Source organism: Marmota marmota, unplaced genomic scaffold (assembly GCF_001458135.2).
Source record: "Marmota marmota marmota unplaced genomic scaffold, marMar, whole genome shotgun sequence".
NCBI classification, from domain to species: domain Eukaryota; kingdom Metazoa; phylum Chordata; class Mammalia; order Rodentia; family Sciuridae; genus Marmota; species Marmota marmota.
This window is the reverse complement of record NW_026000205.1, coordinates 7,602,118-7,620,298: the sequence shown is the minus strand read 5'-3', so window position 1 is coordinate 7,620,298 and position 18,181 is coordinate 7,602,118. Positions and strand designations below refer to the sequence as shown.

The 18,181-nt window shown below is 52.1% G+C and overlaps 2 protein-coding genes across 10 annotated transcripts in view; one reads left to right on the top strand and one right to left on the bottom strand.

The window, feature by feature from the left end:
- Numbl (NUMB like endocytic adaptor protein) overlaps nucleotides 1-17,737 on the bottom strand; it is a 43,197-nt gene extending 25,460 nt beyond the window's left edge. For 2 of the 8 annotated variants that reach the window (XM_015496834.2, XM_048790869.1), the window contains exons 1-14: nucleotides 15,985-16,129; nucleotides 15,398-15,502; nucleotides 15,054-15,173; nucleotides 14,847-14,913; nucleotides 13,150-13,227; nucleotides 12,191-12,313; nucleotides 11,967-12,052; nucleotides 10,895-11,035; nucleotides 10,729-10,810; nucleotides 9,664-9,757; nucleotides 5,967-6,108; nucleotides 5,750-5,857; nucleotides 4,772-4,837; nucleotides 2,168-2,254 (exon numbers count right to left, since the gene is read on the bottom strand). In XM_015496834.2, coding sequence (XP_015352320.1) covers nucleotides 2,168-2,254; nucleotides 4,772-4,837; nucleotides 5,750-5,857; nucleotides 5,967-6,108; nucleotides 9,664-9,757; nucleotides 10,729-10,810; nucleotides 10,895-11,035; nucleotides 11,967-12,052; nucleotides 12,191-12,313; nucleotides 13,150-13,227; nucleotides 14,847-14,913; nucleotides 15,054-15,173; nucleotides 15,398-15,499 — 1,296 coding nt within the window. In that variant the 5' untranslated portion in view covers nucleotides 15,500-15,502; nucleotides 15,985-16,129. Of the gene's footprint in view, nucleotides 1-693; nucleotides 1,516-2,167; nucleotides 2,255-4,771; nucleotides 4,838-5,749; nucleotides 5,858-5,966; nucleotides 6,109-9,663; nucleotides 9,758-10,728; nucleotides 10,811-10,894; nucleotides 11,036-11,966; nucleotides 12,053-12,190; nucleotides 12,314-13,149; nucleotides 13,228-14,846; nucleotides 14,914-15,053; nucleotides 15,174-15,397; nucleotides 15,503-15,984; nucleotides 16,130-16,882; nucleotides 17,206-17,531 lie in introns of those variants that run through there. The other 6 variants (XM_048790871.1, XM_015496836.2, XM_015496832.2 and 3 more) reach the window with 6 other exon arrangements.
- A 132-nt stretch (nucleotides 17,738-17,869) lies between these two features.
- The window catches only part of Itpkc (inositol-trisphosphate 3-kinase C), a 16,603-nt gene continuing 16,291 nt past the window's right edge, over nucleotides 17,870-18,181 (top strand). Inside the window, exon 1 of one of the 2 annotated variants that reach the window (XM_048790873.1) lies at nucleotides 17,870-18,130. In XM_048790873.1, the coding sequence (XP_048646830.1) occupies nucleotides 18,019-18,130 (112 nt within the window). In that variant the 5' untranslated portion in view covers nucleotides 17,870-18,018. The remainder of the gene's footprint in view (nucleotides 18,131-18,181) is intronic. The other variant, XM_048790872.1, reaches the window with a different exon arrangement.

Sequence of the window (18,181 nt, the reverse complement as noted above, 5' to 3'; positions counted from 1 at the left end):
GCTGGGAGGGCAAGAGATGGTGTGGTGTGTGTGTGTGTTGGGAGGGGCGCTTCTCAGCTGCCACAGCCCTTGAGCAGGTGGTCAGCACGTGTGGGGGTAGGGGGGAGAAGGAGGTTCCCAGCAACAGATGGCCTAGGCAGGGCTGGGGCTTTCAGACAAGGGGTTTTGGGGGGGGGGGTGACCATCTGCACCTGGAGGCCGCCTGTGAGCGCCTCCCCTTCAACGCAGAGAAAAGAGCTGGGGAAAGGGGAGGGGGAATGAACAGACCCCGGCATCCAGGAGCGCGGTCAGTTTGGCTTGCGGGGCTGGGGCGCGGAGCTGGGACCTGGGCGCGGTTCTGGCCGCCTCTGCGTCCCCACTCCCACCCAGTGCGCTTGGCAAAGCAGCTGGCAGGGGCATTAGGGCCCATTAGCAAAGGCGAGGTTGCTGGAAGCAAGGGAGGGAGCCTGAAGCTGGGAGGGCAAGAGATGGTGTGGTGTGTGTGTGTGTTGGGAGGGGCGCTTCTCAGCTGCCACAGCCCTTGAGCAGGTGGTCAGCACGTGTGGGGGTAGGGGGGAGAAGGAGGTTCCCAGCAACAGATGGCCTAGGCAGGGCTGGGGCTTTCAGACAAGGGGTTTTGGGGGGGGGGGGGACCATCTGCACCTGGAGGCCGCCTGTGAGCGCCTCCCCTTCAACGCAGAGAAAAGAGCTGGGGAAAGGGGAGGGCTGCTTTTATTTGGAGGGAAGTTTCACCCCGCCCCCCCACTCCCACCCTCCAATACACACTCTGGGATAGAGAGAAGGCAGCTGGTGGAGGCGTGAGGGAGGCAAAGGTGAGGAGAGCTCAACCATCTCTCCACCACTGGATCTTGGGAGTCCCAAGTGGAGATGAGGAGCACCCCCTCTAGATGAGTCTGCTTTCCATGAAAGGCATGCAGGAGCCACGGGCTCCCTCAGATGTGGGCTGAAATCAGTTAAAGGGTTCCCTGGCCTAGAGTTCCTGGGTGCTCAGTTCAGACCTGGGAAGAGCTATGAAGTTGGGAGTTCCCTAGCCCCAGGGTCCTGGAGTTCCTGAGCCAACAAGGGGAGCCAGGCAAGGTTAGAAGCTCAGGGGGAGCTCCCCAGTCCTGGACAGAGGGAAAAGGGGTGGATAAAGGGGAAAGGGATGGCCTGCTGTGGAGCTGGAACCCCAGATGGAGGCTGTCATAGGGTCTGCAAGGAGGGCCCCTCTGGTCAGGAGGCTGCTGGCAGTGGCTGTGCCTGGCGACTGGCCCAGTATCGGTGGTAGGTGTCCTGGAAGAGGTCCCGGCAGGCAATGTGGGCGTGGAGACGGGCACAGGCCAGAAAGGCCCCTGCCAGTTTGCGATGCAGGGCGTAGGTCTCTTCGGGTGGTGGGCGCAGCCGGTGCTGCAGCAGGACGGGGATGAGACCCTGTATACGGCGGGCAGTGTCCCCAGCCCCGAAATCATAAGGACCAGGGGCAGCAAAGGGCTCCCCGAGGATCATCACTGCCTCCACATGGGCGTCGGAGAATGCCTAGGGGTGGGGACAGCAGATGCACCCAAATGGATACAGTGTCTTCTGCTCACTTATCCCAGAAGAGACTACCTCAACTCCCTGCAGTCTCAGGTATAAACAAGCCCCCAACTCCCCCAAAAGTAATAAGCAGCTTCCACCCCTTCCAGAGCCCCAGTAGGCAGCAGCCCACTTTCACTCTACTTGACCATTATTTATTTATTTATATGTGGTGCTGAGAATTGAACCCAGTGTCTCACATCTGCTAGGCAAGCACTCTACCACTGAGCCATAACCCCAGTCCCCCCCCCCCCTTTACTCTAAACAAACAGTCCTGGCCTCTTCTCAGAGCCTCCTAAATAAGCAGCCCTCCATTTCCTGCCCTGTATTACGCATTAGCAGTAACCCCAGGACAGATAGGTGGTACCTGTTTTCCAGGGGTTCCCGAGTAGTCAGGCAGCTGCATCCTCCACTCTTCCCCAGACCCCCGCCCCATATCGATAGGCATCCCCTAAAGTTGTCCAGTCCCCTAGACATATAATCTCCATTTTCCCCAGGAAAGATAGACCCCCTCCTCTCCCCACCATCCCCAGTTCCTCAGTAGGGACAGGCTGATCCCCATTACTTGTTCCCCAACAGACACCAACCCCCTGTAACTCCCATGTCTCCCAACCTTGGTTTCGAATCCTGTGAGGAATTTGAGGTCCTGGGATTTCTGCAGGACCTGGTCTCGGTTTCCCTCTGCAGCAGCCTTCACCACCTGGAAAGATGGGGGTGGGGCAGGGAACAGAGGCCAATGGGGGATTAAGGGAGTTCTAGAGAAAAGGTACCACCTGGTTCAGCCTGGCCAACCAAGGTCTACCTCTTTTCTCACCTTCCTGGGCCTTCCCTCTCACCTGAAAGCTTCTCCCTCCCCACTCTGCCCTGCGGTGTCTCCTTCAAGACTGTTCTAGAGCCTGGCAGGTAGTTGATTAGGGGTTCTGCGCATCTGGCTGGGAGTGCAGAGCTGCCTGGAGGCCACCATAATGAAATGGCACAGGGGAGAGTGTCATGGGTCCAAATACAACTGGATGAGGATGTGACTGTGACCCCAAACTGTGTCCAAGGTTGCCAGGAGGCCATCTCTACATCTCTTGCACTAGATTTTAAGCCCAGTGGGCACAGGGATCCCAGCTGGGTGTAGCTGCACTGGGTATTGGGCCTGGTATTCAGGCTGCCTTGGTGAACCTTGCTTTAGCAAATGAGTGTGTTGAGCTAAGGCCCTGTCTGGCCATGTGCTCACACAGGGAGGCCAAGAATCCCCCAGCCCCACCAGGACCAGCCTGCCTGGGCTCACTTCCAGCTCTCCCTATGGGTCACCTGCTGGAGGCCACTTTGCCCTTAGGCCTCTGCTTCCTCACCTGAGATGGGGATGGGGAGTTTCTTCCTCATGGGGTTGTTGTGAGGTCAAGGACTGTTCCCCCTGTGCAGTGCTCGGCTCAGCACTGTGCCTGCACAGAGGACGCATCATACGGATCCTGAGCTAGTCTTCTTGTTAGGAGCTGGCTGCGAGGGTCCCTGCTGTATAGAAGATGGACCCTGGGTTCAGCCCTCCCCTGCTGGGTTGCTTTCTTGCAGGGAGGAGGAACATGGGATTCATCTGGCTGTTCTATTCTGTCTCAGCTCCCCTTGCCCATGCCTGTCTGACCATCTGTCAGGTCCTGGTCTTCAGGGGCCCATGTGACAGGGCTTTTGTAAACTGGAAAAGGCTAAGTAGGCCTGGGGGGCAGCGGCAGGTGTTGGTGGGAAGCGGGATATTCCAACTACACAGAGAGGCCTTGGCTTGGGGCCTCAAGTGCCCGGCAGAGAGGGCCCCAAGAGGCCTGGTGGGGGAGTGTTACCAGCTCAAGGGTGGCCTCAGGAGTTCCCAAGGCAGTGCCATGGGCTGGTCACAGTCACCTCCCTCTCCTGACTTCCAGCTGGTCAGCTCCCATGGACTGTCCATTAGGCAGCCCTCCCAGTGGCTCCTCTGCCCCTCTTCCCACCCTCCTGGGCTCACAGCACTTCTTAGAGACCCCTTGTTAGTGGGAGTTCTCCGATTCTGACTGTGGCCCTCCTGCTCAGAGTCTCTCCCAGCTTCTCGGGGCACGGGCCTAAAGTATAAGCTGCAAAACTGGCTTGAGACCTGGAGTAATTTGCCTCCACACCCCCACCCCCAACCAACTCAGACCTGAGTTACCTTTGGTCCTCTAGGGCCTGCCACGCAAAATGAAGTCCCTGTACAGGCAACATTGACACCATCTGGAAGCTTGTGGGAGATGCAGCATCTTACATCTAAATCCAGACCACAAGCTGCATTTCACAGGACCACCAGGGTTTAACTGGATCGCTACCTGCACATTGATGTCCAGAAGCACTGTCTCAGTGGAGCTATGCTTTGCTGCCTCTTGACTGTGCACATGTGTATCTGGAATACCCAGCCTCTTCCTGATTGGCTGTCCTCATCCCCCAGGTCTCCAATTCCAAAGTCTCCTCCTCCAGGAAGCCTTCCCTGATTCCCCCATAGCAGGTCAGACTCCCCCTCTGGGGCACCCACAGTTCTCTGCACTTCCTCCAGCTCAGCCCTGATCCCTTTGGGTCCTCACTGTCTGGTCAGTGAACAGTAAACTCTATGAAGATGGGGACCTAAGTTGGACCTGGATGGCTGTTGTGTCTAGTATCATCCCTGAGCATAGAGAAGGTGCCAGAGAATGTTTGAATTGATGGTTAGATGATTCCAAGACCCAGGCTGAATGTTCAACTCAACTAATTAATGAGACGGTGTTCTGTGTGGCCTCTGAGACAAACTGACCATCAGCAAGAGATAGGCAACACAGATGTGGGGCATAGGCTACCAGGGAGTTCTGGGACTGCAGGCTGGGCACTAAGGGTGTGGACCAGATGGCCATCATGGACCCTTCTCCTAAGGGGGGCTAGGTAGAGGTTGGGAACATGGGCTCTGAACCCAGACCATCTGAGTGTGACTCCCAGGTCTGTTGGTATCTTCAGCCAGCTCTCTAATGGGGCTAAAAATGGTCTTGATCATAGAATTGCTGTATGGTTTCTAATCAGTCTACTACATAAAATCCTTAAAATAGTGCCTGATGTAAAATTATGGGCTTGGTACTTATTAGCTGCTCTTAATAGTATCATTATTTCTTCATTCTAGACCCTCTATTTCTCCTTCTTACCCCTTTGCCTCAGTGGCTGGGTTGAACCTTGAACCTTCAGAGGCCCCAGGGTCAGGGCAACTCCTCACCTCAATATAATGATCTGTGAACTCTGTCCCAAATTCTCGGCTTGCACCAAAGTCCAGCAAGGTCACCTGGGAATGAAGAGTGGTAAGAGGAACACTGGAGCCCACCAACACCCCCATGGGGGCAGGTAGGACCCATCTCTCCCTCCCGCAGACCTCCTGGCTTCTGCTAGGGTCCCTGCCCAGCTGCCTCCAGGGCTCTTTGCCTCTGGACTCCATACTTCCAAGCCACCTCTGCGTGGTAGCTGAAAAGATCTGCCTTTTATTTTTTTGGTCCACAGGATGTTCAGTAAAGGGCTAAGTCTTGAACTGGAGGGCCCTGGGGCCTGAGGAAGAGAAACTGTGGCTAGATTTGTATTTGGAAAAGATCCCTCTGGGGACAGACCACTTTGGAGAGTCAACTGGGCAACTTCTAGTGAAAGCAAAGATGTGTCCACAAACAGAAAAAATCTGCAGGTCTAAACTCTCGCCTTTAAGCCTTTTTATATCCTCCTGCTCCCTGCATGGCTGTCTTCTTCTCTCTCTGGTCTCAGAATTAATGGCACTTCCTTCATGAAACCTTGCCTTACCCCTTGCTGGGTCAGGCATATCCCTGGAGTCCCACATCTCCCTCCCTAGTCCCCGTCTTTCCAGCCCTGACCACTCTGTCCTAGTGGTCACTCTGCTTCCCCATTGTGGCACTAATTCCTCTAGGCCATCACCAATGGAATGGCAGAGGAAGTGCCATGTCACTTGGCCAAGGCAAGCAGGCAGGAGGTTAGACTCTCAACCCCCTCCTTCCACTGGAAGCAGAACATGGCAAGGCCCAGCAGAAGGCACGGCCACAAAAGGGGAGAAGCGTGGCCTGATTCACTGCACTCAGAAGGACCATCCCAGCTTGCTGCATGAGCAATGAACTACGAGTGTGTTCACTGGCTGAAATATCAGGGAATATTTGTTATGGCAGCTAATGTACCCCCACTCTCACCAGAAGGAACCAACCTGGTGGCTGGAGGCATCATACAGGAAGTTGGCCCAGTTGGGGTCCGTCTGCATGAATCTGAACTCAAACAGCTCTCGCAGACACAGCCTCAGGAGCTGGAAGCAGATCTGGGGTAGGGAGAAGACACCTCAAGGGATGTGACCCTGTGCAAAGTCCTCCCTGGCCTGAAGAGGGAGCGAGGGCCTGGCCCTCCCTACTGCCCCACAAGGCAATTACCTGGTTCCGGACATCCTGACTCAGTCCCTGGCACTGATCCAGAGGGACACCTCCGGCCAGCTCCATGCCCAGCACCCGCCTCGTGCACAGCTCCTTAACCACAGCTGGCACCCGGAAGAAGGGGTCATCTGCCAACAGCTGCCTATGGCAGGAGGAAGGGAAGGAATGAATTTTTTTTTGCTTAGAACCCCGAGGCCTGGTTTGAGCAGGCCTCCGAGATGTCCTTCATGAAGCTCTTCTCTAAGCTTTTCCTTCTCTCCTGGGCTACTCTGGCCTTGGTCTGCCCTGGGTAACAGCCAATACCTGAACAGACTGACATTTAGCAAATACCTCTGTAGCCTAATAGCTTGTCCTTTAACCAGGTATTGCTGGAGATCATCTACCACTTCCCTACTGGAAACCCTTCTCTGACTTCTGATTGTCCCAGGATAAACTCAGTGTATTTAGCTTATGCACTACTATTTAAAAATCATTTTATTAATTCATCCCCAAGATCATCACTGAATATCTATCGTCACTGAATATCTATCTTCTAAGACCACTGAGCATCTTTAGTGATACTCATAGGTCACTCCTTAAGAGTAACCACAGGAGTGCCCCCTAATGTTTTTTGGTGGTACTGGGGGATTGAACCCAGGGACAATCTTCTACTGAGCCATATCCCAGTCCTTTTTCTCAATTTTGATACAAAGTCTCGTTAAGTTGCCCAGGCTGGCCTGGAACTTGCAATCCTCAGGTCTCAGCCTCCAGAGTTGCTGGGATTACAGGTGTGCACCACCGCGACTGGCAGGAGTCCCTCCTTAATTTGTGGTTTAATTTCCCAAGGTTTCAGTTACTTGTAGTCAACTATGGTCTGAATGAAAAATTCCATAAGTAAACAATTCACAAGTTTCAAACTGCATACCATTCTGATTAGTGTGATAAAATCTCACTCCATCCTGCCTGGGACATGAATCATCATCTTGTCTAGGATATACACACTGTATATACTACCCGCCCGTTAGTCACTTAGTAACCATCTCAGTTATCAGATTGATTTTCATGGTATCGCAATGCTTATGTTCAAGTAACACTTAACAATGGCCCCAAAGCAGGAGTGATAATGGTATTTCAGATATGCCAAAGAGAAGTATAAAGTGCTTTTCTCTGAGCCAAAAGCAGAAAGTTCTTGACTTAATAAGGAAAGAAAAAAAAACTGTAGGTTGAAATTGCTAAGATCTATGGTAAGATCAAATCTGTGAAACTGTGAAGAAAAAAGAGATTCATGTTAGTTTTGCTGTAACACCTCAAACTGTAAAAGTTGTGGCCACAGTGCATGATAAGTAGTTAGTTAAGATGGAAAAGGCATAAATTTGTGGGTGGAAGATTTGAATAGAAGTGTTTTGACTAATGGTTCCATGTTGCTTCAGAAAGTGCTGTGCCTAAGCTAGACTTTATCATAGGTGTGCACAGCTGATGTAGGGTTTGGGACTATCCAGTTTCAGGCATCCACTGGGGGTCTTGGAATATGTCCCCTGTGGATGTGAGGTGGGGTTGCACTCTGAACATTGGTAAATAAAGGGAAGGAATCCTTCTCTGCTTTTGTGCTGCCCAGTGCTGGGGGACAGATCAGTGACTGAGCCAGCGCTGGCCTGCCCAACCAGAGCTCGCACCCTAAAAGACAACTATAGATTTAGAAAAGTGTGTCAAATTAAGAGTTGGGAGGCAAATATGAGTGAAGCCTCTCATTGAGGACACGTGGTTTGGTGGAGAGTGAGGAAGGACAGGCAGATGGGCAGAGGCCAGGGGAATGAGGTGGATTTTTCCCCTAAGAGCCCTGGGGAATCCTGTGGGAGAAGGGTATTCTCAGATCCCACAGGGGTGTGCTCCGCCTCCTCCTCCTGCTTTGCATGCCCATCTTCAAGGCCCTGCTTCAAGTTGATATGTTTGTCCTTGTTTGTAAGATTTCTGATATTTGAACTACTTCTGAAGAGCCAGGCCCTGTGCTGAGCACTTAATCAGCACAAGTCCATTTTTTTTTTTTTTTTTTTTTTTTTGGTCCTGGGGATTGAACCCAGAGGGACTTTACCTCTGTGCCACATCCCCAGCCCTTTTTATTTTTATTTGCTTAGGGTCTTGCTAAGTTGCTAAGGCTGGCCTTGAACTTGTGATCCTTCTGCCTCAGCATCCTGAGTCGCTGGAATTATAGGTGTGTGCCACCGCACCTGGCTAGGACAAATCCCTTTTATTATTACCATCCAGTGAGGACACTTTTCTGAGGTCCTGTATAGAAGCAGCCCAGTCTGGTAAGGGCTTACCCAAGACTGGATCCCATTCCTGTTTGAGTCTGGGGCACATGTCCCAAAACACTGCCTTCTGCTGACTCCTGCCTACTAAGCTTGGTACATTGCAGACCTTCAGTAAATGTGTGAGCCCCACTGTGTGTGTGGGGGGGTATCATTAATTGTTGCACATCACCAAACTTCCAAGATATAGCCACACTGTCCTATATAACTGTAGTTTGTTCATGTTCACTGTTATCTATGCCACTGATGAATACATCATAATTTGTTTATCTGCCCTGCTGAATAGATTCAATATTTGGATTGTTTCCAGTTTGGGAATCTTAGAAACTATGTTGCTCTAAGTGTTCTAGAAAAGTCTGATAGTGGGGAATTTAGAAACTATGCTGCTCTAAGCGTTCTAGAAAAGTCTGATGGTGTATAGTGGCATGAGTATCCCTATAGTATTCCAGAAGAAGCAATAGCTAGGTTGAAGGTGTGAATACAAAGGTTTATTGGATGGTGCCAAAGTGTTCTCCAAAATGGCTGTTTCAAGCAGGGTGCACACCTCTATCTCAGTGATCTGGGAGGCTGAGATAGGAGGACTGCAAACTTGAGGTCAGACTTAGCAACTTAACAATGCTCTGTCTCAAAATACAAAATAAAAAGGGCTGGGGATTGGGCTAGTGATAGAGCTCAGTTGGTAGAGTGCTCACCTTACATTCACAAGGCCCTGGGTTCAATCCCCAGTACCACACAAACAAAAAGGACTGGGGATGTAGTAAGGGCTCTGGGGTAAAATGCCCTGGGTTCAATCCCTTGTCCAAAAATGAAAACAAATGCTTGTATCAATATCTCCTCCTGCCCACAGTGGGTAAGGGAGGCTCTGAAGTCCAATCCTCTCCAATGTTGATGCTGCCAAATGGTTCAATTTTGGTCAGTCCGGCAAGACGCCATGGCACACACCTGCAATCTCAGTGACCCAGGAGGCTGAGGCAAGAGAATCACAAGTTCGAGGCCTACCTTAGCAATGTAGCGAGGCCCTCAGCAATTTAGCAACTTAACTCAAAATTAAAAGAGGGGGTGGCAGGGGACATGGCTCACTGGTAAAGCACCCCTAGGTTTATTCTCCAGTACCAAAAACAAACAAGAAAACTTTGGTAGTCTAGTGGGTATGTTAAGTACCTATGTCAGACCACAGTGGATCCACATCCTGACACTCAGCAAGAAGTGATCTGTTCACACTCACAGAGGACACAAGGGAACACGTGAAGGAGCAATAGAAGAAAAAGAAAAAGAGTTTGCTGGTCAAACCCCAGGGCTCCAGCTGCCAGAGGCTGGGGGGACATCCATTTCTGGCTCATGTTGGGCAGGAATAAAGGAAGGAAAAAGGATGGAGGGAAGGGGCCCCCGGGCCTTCAGAGGAGTCAGCTCACCTGAAGTTCTGGGCACAAGCCGCCTCCCGACGGTAGTCACACTCCCACGTCAGCTCCTGCTGCAGGGCCTGTAAGCTCTGCTCCGCAAACAGGCCTGAGAGGCAGCCATGTCAGTCAGGAAAGGCCACAGCCTGCGTCCCCTGCCTGAGCCCTGGGGCTCCCAGGAACAGGTGCCTTCCCTGGCCAGTTATGCCACCCTCCCTCTGTCCCTCTCTGTGTCCCTCACACCTTCTATCCAGATCTTTCACCTACATCACTTTCTGGGCACTTTTTCCTATCTTTCCCACAATTGTGGTCTCTGTGTGTGTGTGTGCGTGCACACGTGTGTGTTTGTGTGTGCGCGCGCGCACGTGCTCTGCAGAAAATACCCAAGGCCTTGTTCCTGGCAAATGCTCTATCATTAAGTCATATCCTTTTTTTGCAGATTGAACCCAGGGGCACTTACCTCTGCGCTACATCCCCAGTCCTTTTTATTTTGAGACTGGGTCTCACTAAGTTGCCCAGGTTGGCCTCAAACTTGCAATCCTCCTGTCTCAGCCTCCAGAGTGGCATGCGCCACCACACCACTTGTGGTCTCCCCTGGGTGCAAAATGTACCCATGCACACCCCAACTCCACGGCAGCTCCTCCACGGTCCCGCAGTGCACTGTGCTCACACTCCCACATTTCTCCTTGCCTCTCCCTTCTAGACCTGCCTCCTGCACTCCCTCTCTCACACGAGCCTCCTGCTCCGTCTTCTGCAGGCACCGTCTCATGTGCTCCAACAACAAGCTGTCCCACTCGCTCTACCTTTCTGCTTCTGCGGCTTTTCTGTGCCTACAGCTGGTGTCCCCACACTGATCACCCTGTGTGTGTATTTCTGGGATTTTGGTCCGGGCTTCGTTTCTTCGTTGCTGTGCCACATACTCTGCTCTCTGGACTCTCCCTGCTCAGCATCCTCCTTCCTGTTGCTTACACACTAGTGTGCACACCACACCCCCACCCTCCCCGTGCTTGCCCTCTGGCCAGCCCCGCTTTCTCTCTTCGGGCATCTCTCCCTTGGTCAGGGACAGAGTGGGCGCCTCACCCTCTGGCAGGGCCGTGCTCATCTTGAGCACAGCCAGCAGGTTCTGCACATCACTCTGGATGCTCTGGGCAACGCCTGGGTACTGCGAGGGGAGGAAAGGGGATTGGCAGTCACTGCTCTGGGACAGCAGGGTGACCGCCCCACCCTGCCCAGCCTCCCCACTCACCTGGATCTTCACAGCCACCTCTGTCCCATCCCTCAGCAAACCCTGGTGCACCTGCCCGATTGAGGCAGCAGCAAAGGGTACCTCCTCCAGGGAGGCCACCTTGGCCTGCCAATCCTTGCCCAGCTCCTCTTCGAGAACTCTCTGTGGGGAGTGGTCAAAACAATCATTTCACATTTCTGGGTGGCTGAGATCACTCCCCACGCTGAGGGCCTGGTGTATTCACAACCTTGGGGAAGCTCTTGGCTGCTACCCCTCTGTGCAGGTGTAGAAACTGAAGCCCAGAGAGAAGCCAGCCCAGCTGCTCTCCTGAGCCCACACTTCCTAAGCTGTGCAGGTAGTTTTTGGAATCGCTTTGATTTTAGTTAAGATTGATAATAATCATTTATTATACTCCTAACTATATATTATTACCTGAATATTAACATGATAAAGAAGAGCATCCTGTGGGCCAAGTCCTATTCAGAGAGGCAATAGCTACCAAGGATGGCACAGTAGTGACCAGAACAGAGACTGAAGACTGGCAACAGCTAGACTCTGGAGTCCACAGAACAGCTCGTTCCCTGGGCACTGACTCAGTGTCAGGTGGCACAATAGACTGGGCCAGCCTAGCTACAGATATTTCATTACAAAAAAAAAGTAGTAATCACAGCTAAAACTTGTCTACCACTCAGGGTGTGACGGGGTAGTTCTAAGTGCTCTAGTATACAAATTACATACTAATTTATGTAACCCCATGACACAGGTGTGCCTATCCCTATTGTTATCTCCCAGATAAGGTAAACTGAGGCACAGAGAGATCAAAGCACATGTCTGACTGGCAGAGATGGGCTCTGAACCCTAACTATTGTGCTTTGCTGCCTTGATAGGGCTGAGTCCCGCCTGGGACTGAATAAAGTGCTCTGCATCCTCTCACCTAATCACAATGGTGTGTGTATGAGGTGTGTACTTTGGTGACACCCATTTTACATATGGGGAGACTGAGGCCAAGGGACAGGGAGTAGAGCAATTAAGGGAGGGTCAGGTGTGTGCTGAGCATGGAGCCCCCTTGCCAGCCCCTCCCACAGGCACTCACCAGCATCTGCCAGCGGGGCATGAAGTCAGCACTCTGGCGGACCCGCTCAAAAATGCGCTGCAGCTGAGGGCTGATGAAGCTGTTGTCTTGGGAGACAGCAGGACCAGGGGACAGTGAGGAGAGAGGAGGAGGGGTCCATGTGAGTATCTGAATTTGGGCTTGTTGGTGGGTGGGGATGGGGTGGAGGTCAAGTCAAGGGTCGGGAGCTGCCAGTAAAGCTGTACCCTGGATGCTGAGCATTTGGCCAACCTTGAGGGCAGCCCCCCGGACTGTACACAAGGTCTGCACGATCCGTTCAGCGTTGGCCTCTGACAGGAAAGGGCTGGAGTCCAGCTTGGAGCCGCCCTCTGGGGAGGAGAGAATAACCATTAGTATTACAATCAAAAAAATAATCAATAAGCACAGCACGTGGTTATTAGAACAGCTAATATGAATTTATTATTATGGAGATACCAAGTGCTCACAAAGACGCTTACGGGAGGGTGCTGGCTCGGCTTCTGGAAAATAGTTGGGACGTTTCTAATAAGGCACATACCTAAACTCAATGTGCTTCCCCTCCTAGGCACTCATAGACACCTCTCACAAAAGAAGCCAGACACATGAGAATACACTGTCTGATTATATTGGTATTGTTTTCTTTTGGTTTTCTGTGATACTGGGAATTGAATCCAAGAGCATTCTACCACTGACCTACATCCCCAGACCTTTATTATACTGTATTTTGAGATAGAGGCTTGCTAAATTGTGGAGGCTAGCCTGGAACTTTTAATCCTCCTGCCTCAGCCTCCTAAATTGCTGGGATTAGAGGCGTGTACCATCACACCTGGCTTCAGTCTTGTTCTAAACTGAATATGTACCCTCGTTTTTGTTTCAGGGCCCTGACTTGTTGAGGCATCTCACCCAAAAATGCTATACATCTAGTTCCACAGACCCGTCAGCACTCCTACTCTTTTTAGCTTTTCTCTCCTGCTTAAAATTAGGAACTCGCCTTTTCTTGGATGGTGTGCTCCTATTTATCAAAGTCCTGACTGTGGCTTTAGCCCTGTTCTGAGCACAATGACCCTAAGAGGGAAGAATATTATCATGACCCTCATTTTCAGATGAGGAAATTCAGCTCAGGGTGGCACCACTTACCCCAGGTCACTTAGCAAGGATCTGAACCCAGGCAGTATGGCTCACTCACCTGACTGCTGATGTCCTCCTGGCAGGGACTTCTTGGCTACCTCGGCCAGTGCTCCTAGCCCCAAGCTCACGGCCAGTCCTGGACAGGGAGAAAGGAGCCATAGTGCCTGCTTGCCTGAGGCCTCCCCCTCCCTCTCTGCTCTAGGTCTCTCTTGAATGCTTGTCTCCCGACCCTTTATTGAGCTCTCTGTATCTCTGTCTCCAACTGAGGTTCTGACTCTCTCTTTGCTTGGGTATGCCTTCTAGGTGATGCTCTCCCTTTCTTTTATCCTTCTCTGCCAAGTCTCTACCTCCCTCCTAGCAACTGGGAGCCCTGACTGCACATCAGAGTCATCTGCAGGGATTTTGTACATTGGAGGCCCAGATTTACCTACCCCTGAGATTCTGATTAAACTGGTCTGAGATGCGGCCTGGGAATTTGCAGTTTTTTAAGCACCCCAGCTGATTCTAGTGTTCACCTAGGGTTAAGAATGCCCTGGAATGATGGCGACTCCTGTTTCATCGCCCACACCTCTTTCATGTTTGTCTCCCCTTTACTGTGGCAGTTATTTCTCCATCTCTACCCCTTCCTCCACATCTTTCTAGGTCTCCTCTCTGTTCCTCCCTTTCATGTTCTGTCTTCAGCTCTGATTTCCTCTGCTTCATCTCCTTATCTACATGACATCTTGAATCTCTGTGCCTCTTTAACTGTCACCATTACTGTAAATCATTGCGGATGGCATTTTCTGAGTGCTTGCTACACACCAAATACTGTTTTCAGTACCTCATATGCATTAAATCATTTCATCCTCTCACCTTTGGAAAAATGTTTTACAGAAAAACTTCTATTTTTCGGAAAAGCTTCTGTTTTACAGAAAAGGGAATTGAAGCTCAGAGAAGTTAAGTAACTTGCCCAAAGTGACAAGGTGAGGATGCAGAAGAGTCACCCTTGGAACTGTCAGTAGCCTGGTGCCAAAAACTGAGTGCACTTGACTGCCTTTTTCAACTGCGAGTTGTTGTTTTTTTTCCTCCCAGTACTAGGAATTGAATACAGGGACGCTCTACCACTGAGCTCTACCCCCAGCCCTTTTTATTTTGTATTTTAAGATAGGATCTTGCTAAATTGCTGAGGCTGGCCTTAAAATTATGATCCTCCTGCTCCAGATTCCCAAATTGCTGGGATTACAGTGTGTGTAACCTCACCTGGCCTTTACTTATGTGTGTGTGTGTGTGTGTGAGTGAGTGAGAGAGAGAGAGAGAGGGAGGGAGAGAAAGAGAGAGAAGCGATCCTCCCACCTCAGCCTCCCAATTAGCTGGGACTAAAGGCATGAACCACCACGCCTGGCTTTATTCTTTTTAAAGAATGTTAGTTGCAACCCATTAAATTATTTTGTGCAGGTTTGAACAACTCTGTAGCATGACCCAGAGTCAAGGCAATCTCCTCTCTTAGCTGCTATTTCCTCATCTATGGAATGGAAATAAATTACTCATCAACTCAGTACAGGAGTTCACTGTGTAGGGGACCTTATACATTAAAGATTCTCAATAAATATTACCATCATTTATATTCCTCTATTTCTCTTGGCTTGCAGGCCTTGGCCTTTGTCACTCTTTCCCTGTCTCTCTGTCCTCTTCATTTCTGATTCATCTTTCCCTTTCTTCATTCATGTTGCCTCTTCTGATCTAAGTCATATCCAGATCCCCAAAAGTCACACCTACCCCCAAAGCTCGCCAGTCGACTGATGCGGGAGACAGGTACCTTGCGTTCTTGAGAGCGATTGCTCAGCTGGGAAATGGAGAAAAGGTCTGAGGGTGAGAAGGTGGCCGCAGAGCTGGGGGAGTCCACCCAACCTGTCACCAACAATGTCCTCAAGATCAGGGAGCCAGCAGCCTTCATGGGTGTTACAGGATGAGGGGCAATGGTACCTGGGGCCGGGGTGTCTTTCTGAGACGGGCCTCCCGTGCTCTGCGAATATCTTCCTCCCGCAGGCCTCTTCCAGGCCCATCCTGATGAAACTTTTGGGCCCAAGAACCCCCACGTGGTCCCTGCAAGAGATGTGGACTTTGGTAAGAAGTGGAGGACATAGGGTCTGCCTGGACCTTTGGGTCCCTTCCCTGTTTTGTTTTTACTTTTTTGTAGTGCTGGGGATCGAACCTAGGGCTTCATGCATGCTAGGCAAGCACTCTACCACTGAGCCACCCTCAGTCCTCCTCCCTGTTCTTTTACCTCTTGAACCCTCCCCCTGGGGACCATCTCTCCAGTCTCTTACCCACCAGTGGGGCCTAGGCACCCGGCCCCCAAAAGGCAGACCAACAGTCCGGCCCAGTTGTCCACAGGTCCCATGCAGTAGACCAACCACCTCTAGCCACATTGCCTAAGAGACAAGAGGAGGGATTATTATTATTATTATTGGTACCAGGGATTGAATCCAGGAGCGCTTAACCACTGAGTCACACCCCAGCCCTTTTTTGTATTTTATTTAGAGACAGGGTCTCATTAAATTGCTTAGGGCCTCGGTAAGTTGCTGAGGCTGGCTTTGAACTCAGATCAGGAGGATGGATTATATATAAGAGTTCTTGGACTGGCCTCTCGGTTTTGCCCTTCTTTGCAGGGTCCCCCACATTCCCGTGTCCACCTTCTCTAAGACTGCCATCTACCAAAGACCTCCTCCTTTGCTAATAGATGCCCACAGTTTCTCTTGGTTACCCCTGCTGGTTGGCAGGAACTCACAGTTCTCCCCTGGTGCCTTCCCACCCCCGCTGTTGCTAGGGTCCTCCCCCGTTGCTAGACACCCACAGATCCTCCAGGGCTACCTCTCTACCTTTCTGAGCCCCTCGTTGCTTGGCACCACCTTACCCTCTGTTGCTAGGCACCCACAATTCCTCCCGAGTCCCCCCACCGCGTTACTGGGCACCTCCCCCAGTTGCTAAGCACCAACGGTTCAGCTCCAGGCCGGAGACGCAAGGGGCCTGCTCTGCTTCCGGGAACATCTGCACGCCCGCCCCCTCCGGTCAGTTAGCCAATGGCGAAACAGTGAATTGCTGACAGGCACGAAGCGCATCCCACTGTGCGCAGGAGGCGGGGCTAGGGGCGGGACCCAGGCGCTGGGCTAACGGGGATTGCAGGGGCGCTGTTGGACGCGCACCAGCCCTTTTACCTTTCCACCCACTTAAAAGTGCCTTATAAGCGGCGGACCTTTCAGTTCCCTATACTGTCTTTCTTGGAAACATCACTTTTCCTTACAAACGTCACGCCTCTTTGCTGGAACATCTTGCCAACCTCCCTTCTTATTTTTCCTCCTGGCAGGCTCAACGTTTCTCCTTTGAAAGGCATTTCTACCAAGCAAACATTTTCCTGTACATAGAGCCCCTCCACTTTGCACAAACACCCACATCCTGGCACCCATTCTCCTTCCGTGAGCTTATAAATCCTCTGCCTTGCTCGCCAAATGTCTCCGACTCACAACCTCAATTTTGCCGTGTACATAACCCCCCTCACTTGCACACTGAGCCTCTGTTCCCTCACACACCCTGCTCTCTCTGCTCCCCACCCACCCGCGGGATGGCGCGAGTGGGAGTCCTCTGTTTCCTGTAGGCCTGACATTTCCCAGAACACACTCAGCCAAGATTCCCAGTGCTGAGTCAGGAAACTTGGTGTCCCAGAAAATCAGCTCCCAGTCCATCTGCGGGTGTGTGTGTGTGTGTGTGTGTGTGCGCGCGCGCGCGCGCGGTGCGTGTGCTGGGGGCTGACTCACCCCTCTTCTCACTGTCTGGAATAGAAACAGCTGGCGGGGGCATCTCCCACTGGGAGAAGGGGGAATGCCGATGTGTCTCCCACAGCAATCAGCTCTCCCATCCAACCGTCTTTTTCGGGAATCAGGCCTCCCTGTCTCTATCCCCTCTGCTGTGTGACCTCAGAAGAACCCTGCTTCCGCTCTGGACCTCAATTCCCCAACGTGTATCATGTACCAGGTGGGATCCTGCCTCTGAGTTTTCATTGGTCTGTAAAGAGATGACTCATTCTAGAGCCTTGGGTCTATGCCCATTGTTCCTCCCCAGGGTGACTCAATTTCAAGATTGAAACTACCTCCTGTCCCCCTCTAATAGTGAGGATCTGACTCAGGAGCTGGGGGCAGTTCACCTTTGGGGGCAAACTATGTAAAAAACACCAATGACAACTAACCCTACAGGGCTGTGGCTGACAGTGCCAAGTCTGACACCACATGCTTCACGTACATGAGGTCATACCAAATAGCTCTAGGGCTAAAAAAGACTAGAAACTGGCAGAACTCTGAGCCTCAGCTTCCTCATTTGTCAACTGGGCATCCCTTCCTGCTTAGTTTTAGCGACAGAGTGTCAGGGCCTGGTACAGAACAAGTGCTTTTTATGCGTGAGATTTCTTACGGAAAATTCAATGGAGCGTTTAAGTCACGGAGGCGGGTCTCGAACCCACGTCTGTGAAATCCCCAAGTTTTTGAAAAGTCCGTCCTGCTTGTGCATGAAGAATGCACGTGCGATCGGATTCGTCCACGGGTCACCTGGTATAGAGAGACTGGGTTGGTCACGGGGGCTGAGGTGGGGACCCACAGGAGTACAACCAGACAGTAGCGGTGCAAACCTGACTTAGTCTCCGGTCCAGCACTTGGAGACAACCTTCTCTGATGTAGATGGGCGGAGCCACAAAAGACCTCTCCCATCTACGTCACGTCCTGTGGGCGGGCCTTAGGGGCTTTTCCCTGGAGGTGGAGTATCGGTTAACCCCTGCGTGGCGGGGCAGGCCGGAGCTCTGTGGGCCGGAACCGCGAGTCGGGGCTCCCCAGCCACACCCCTCGTAGGATTTAAAGGGGAAGGAGGTGCCCGGCCGGCCGAAGCCCCAATCCAGGGAGCGGGCATGAGGCGCTGCCCGTGTAGGGGAAGCCTGAACGAGGCGGAGGCCGGGGCGCTGCCCGCGGCGGCCGCATGGGGTTCGGAGGCGCCGCGAGGGGGCGGGCGGCGGCAGCCAGGGCACAACGAGCGACCGGGAGCCGGGTCGGCTGGGAGGGCCCCGGGCGGGG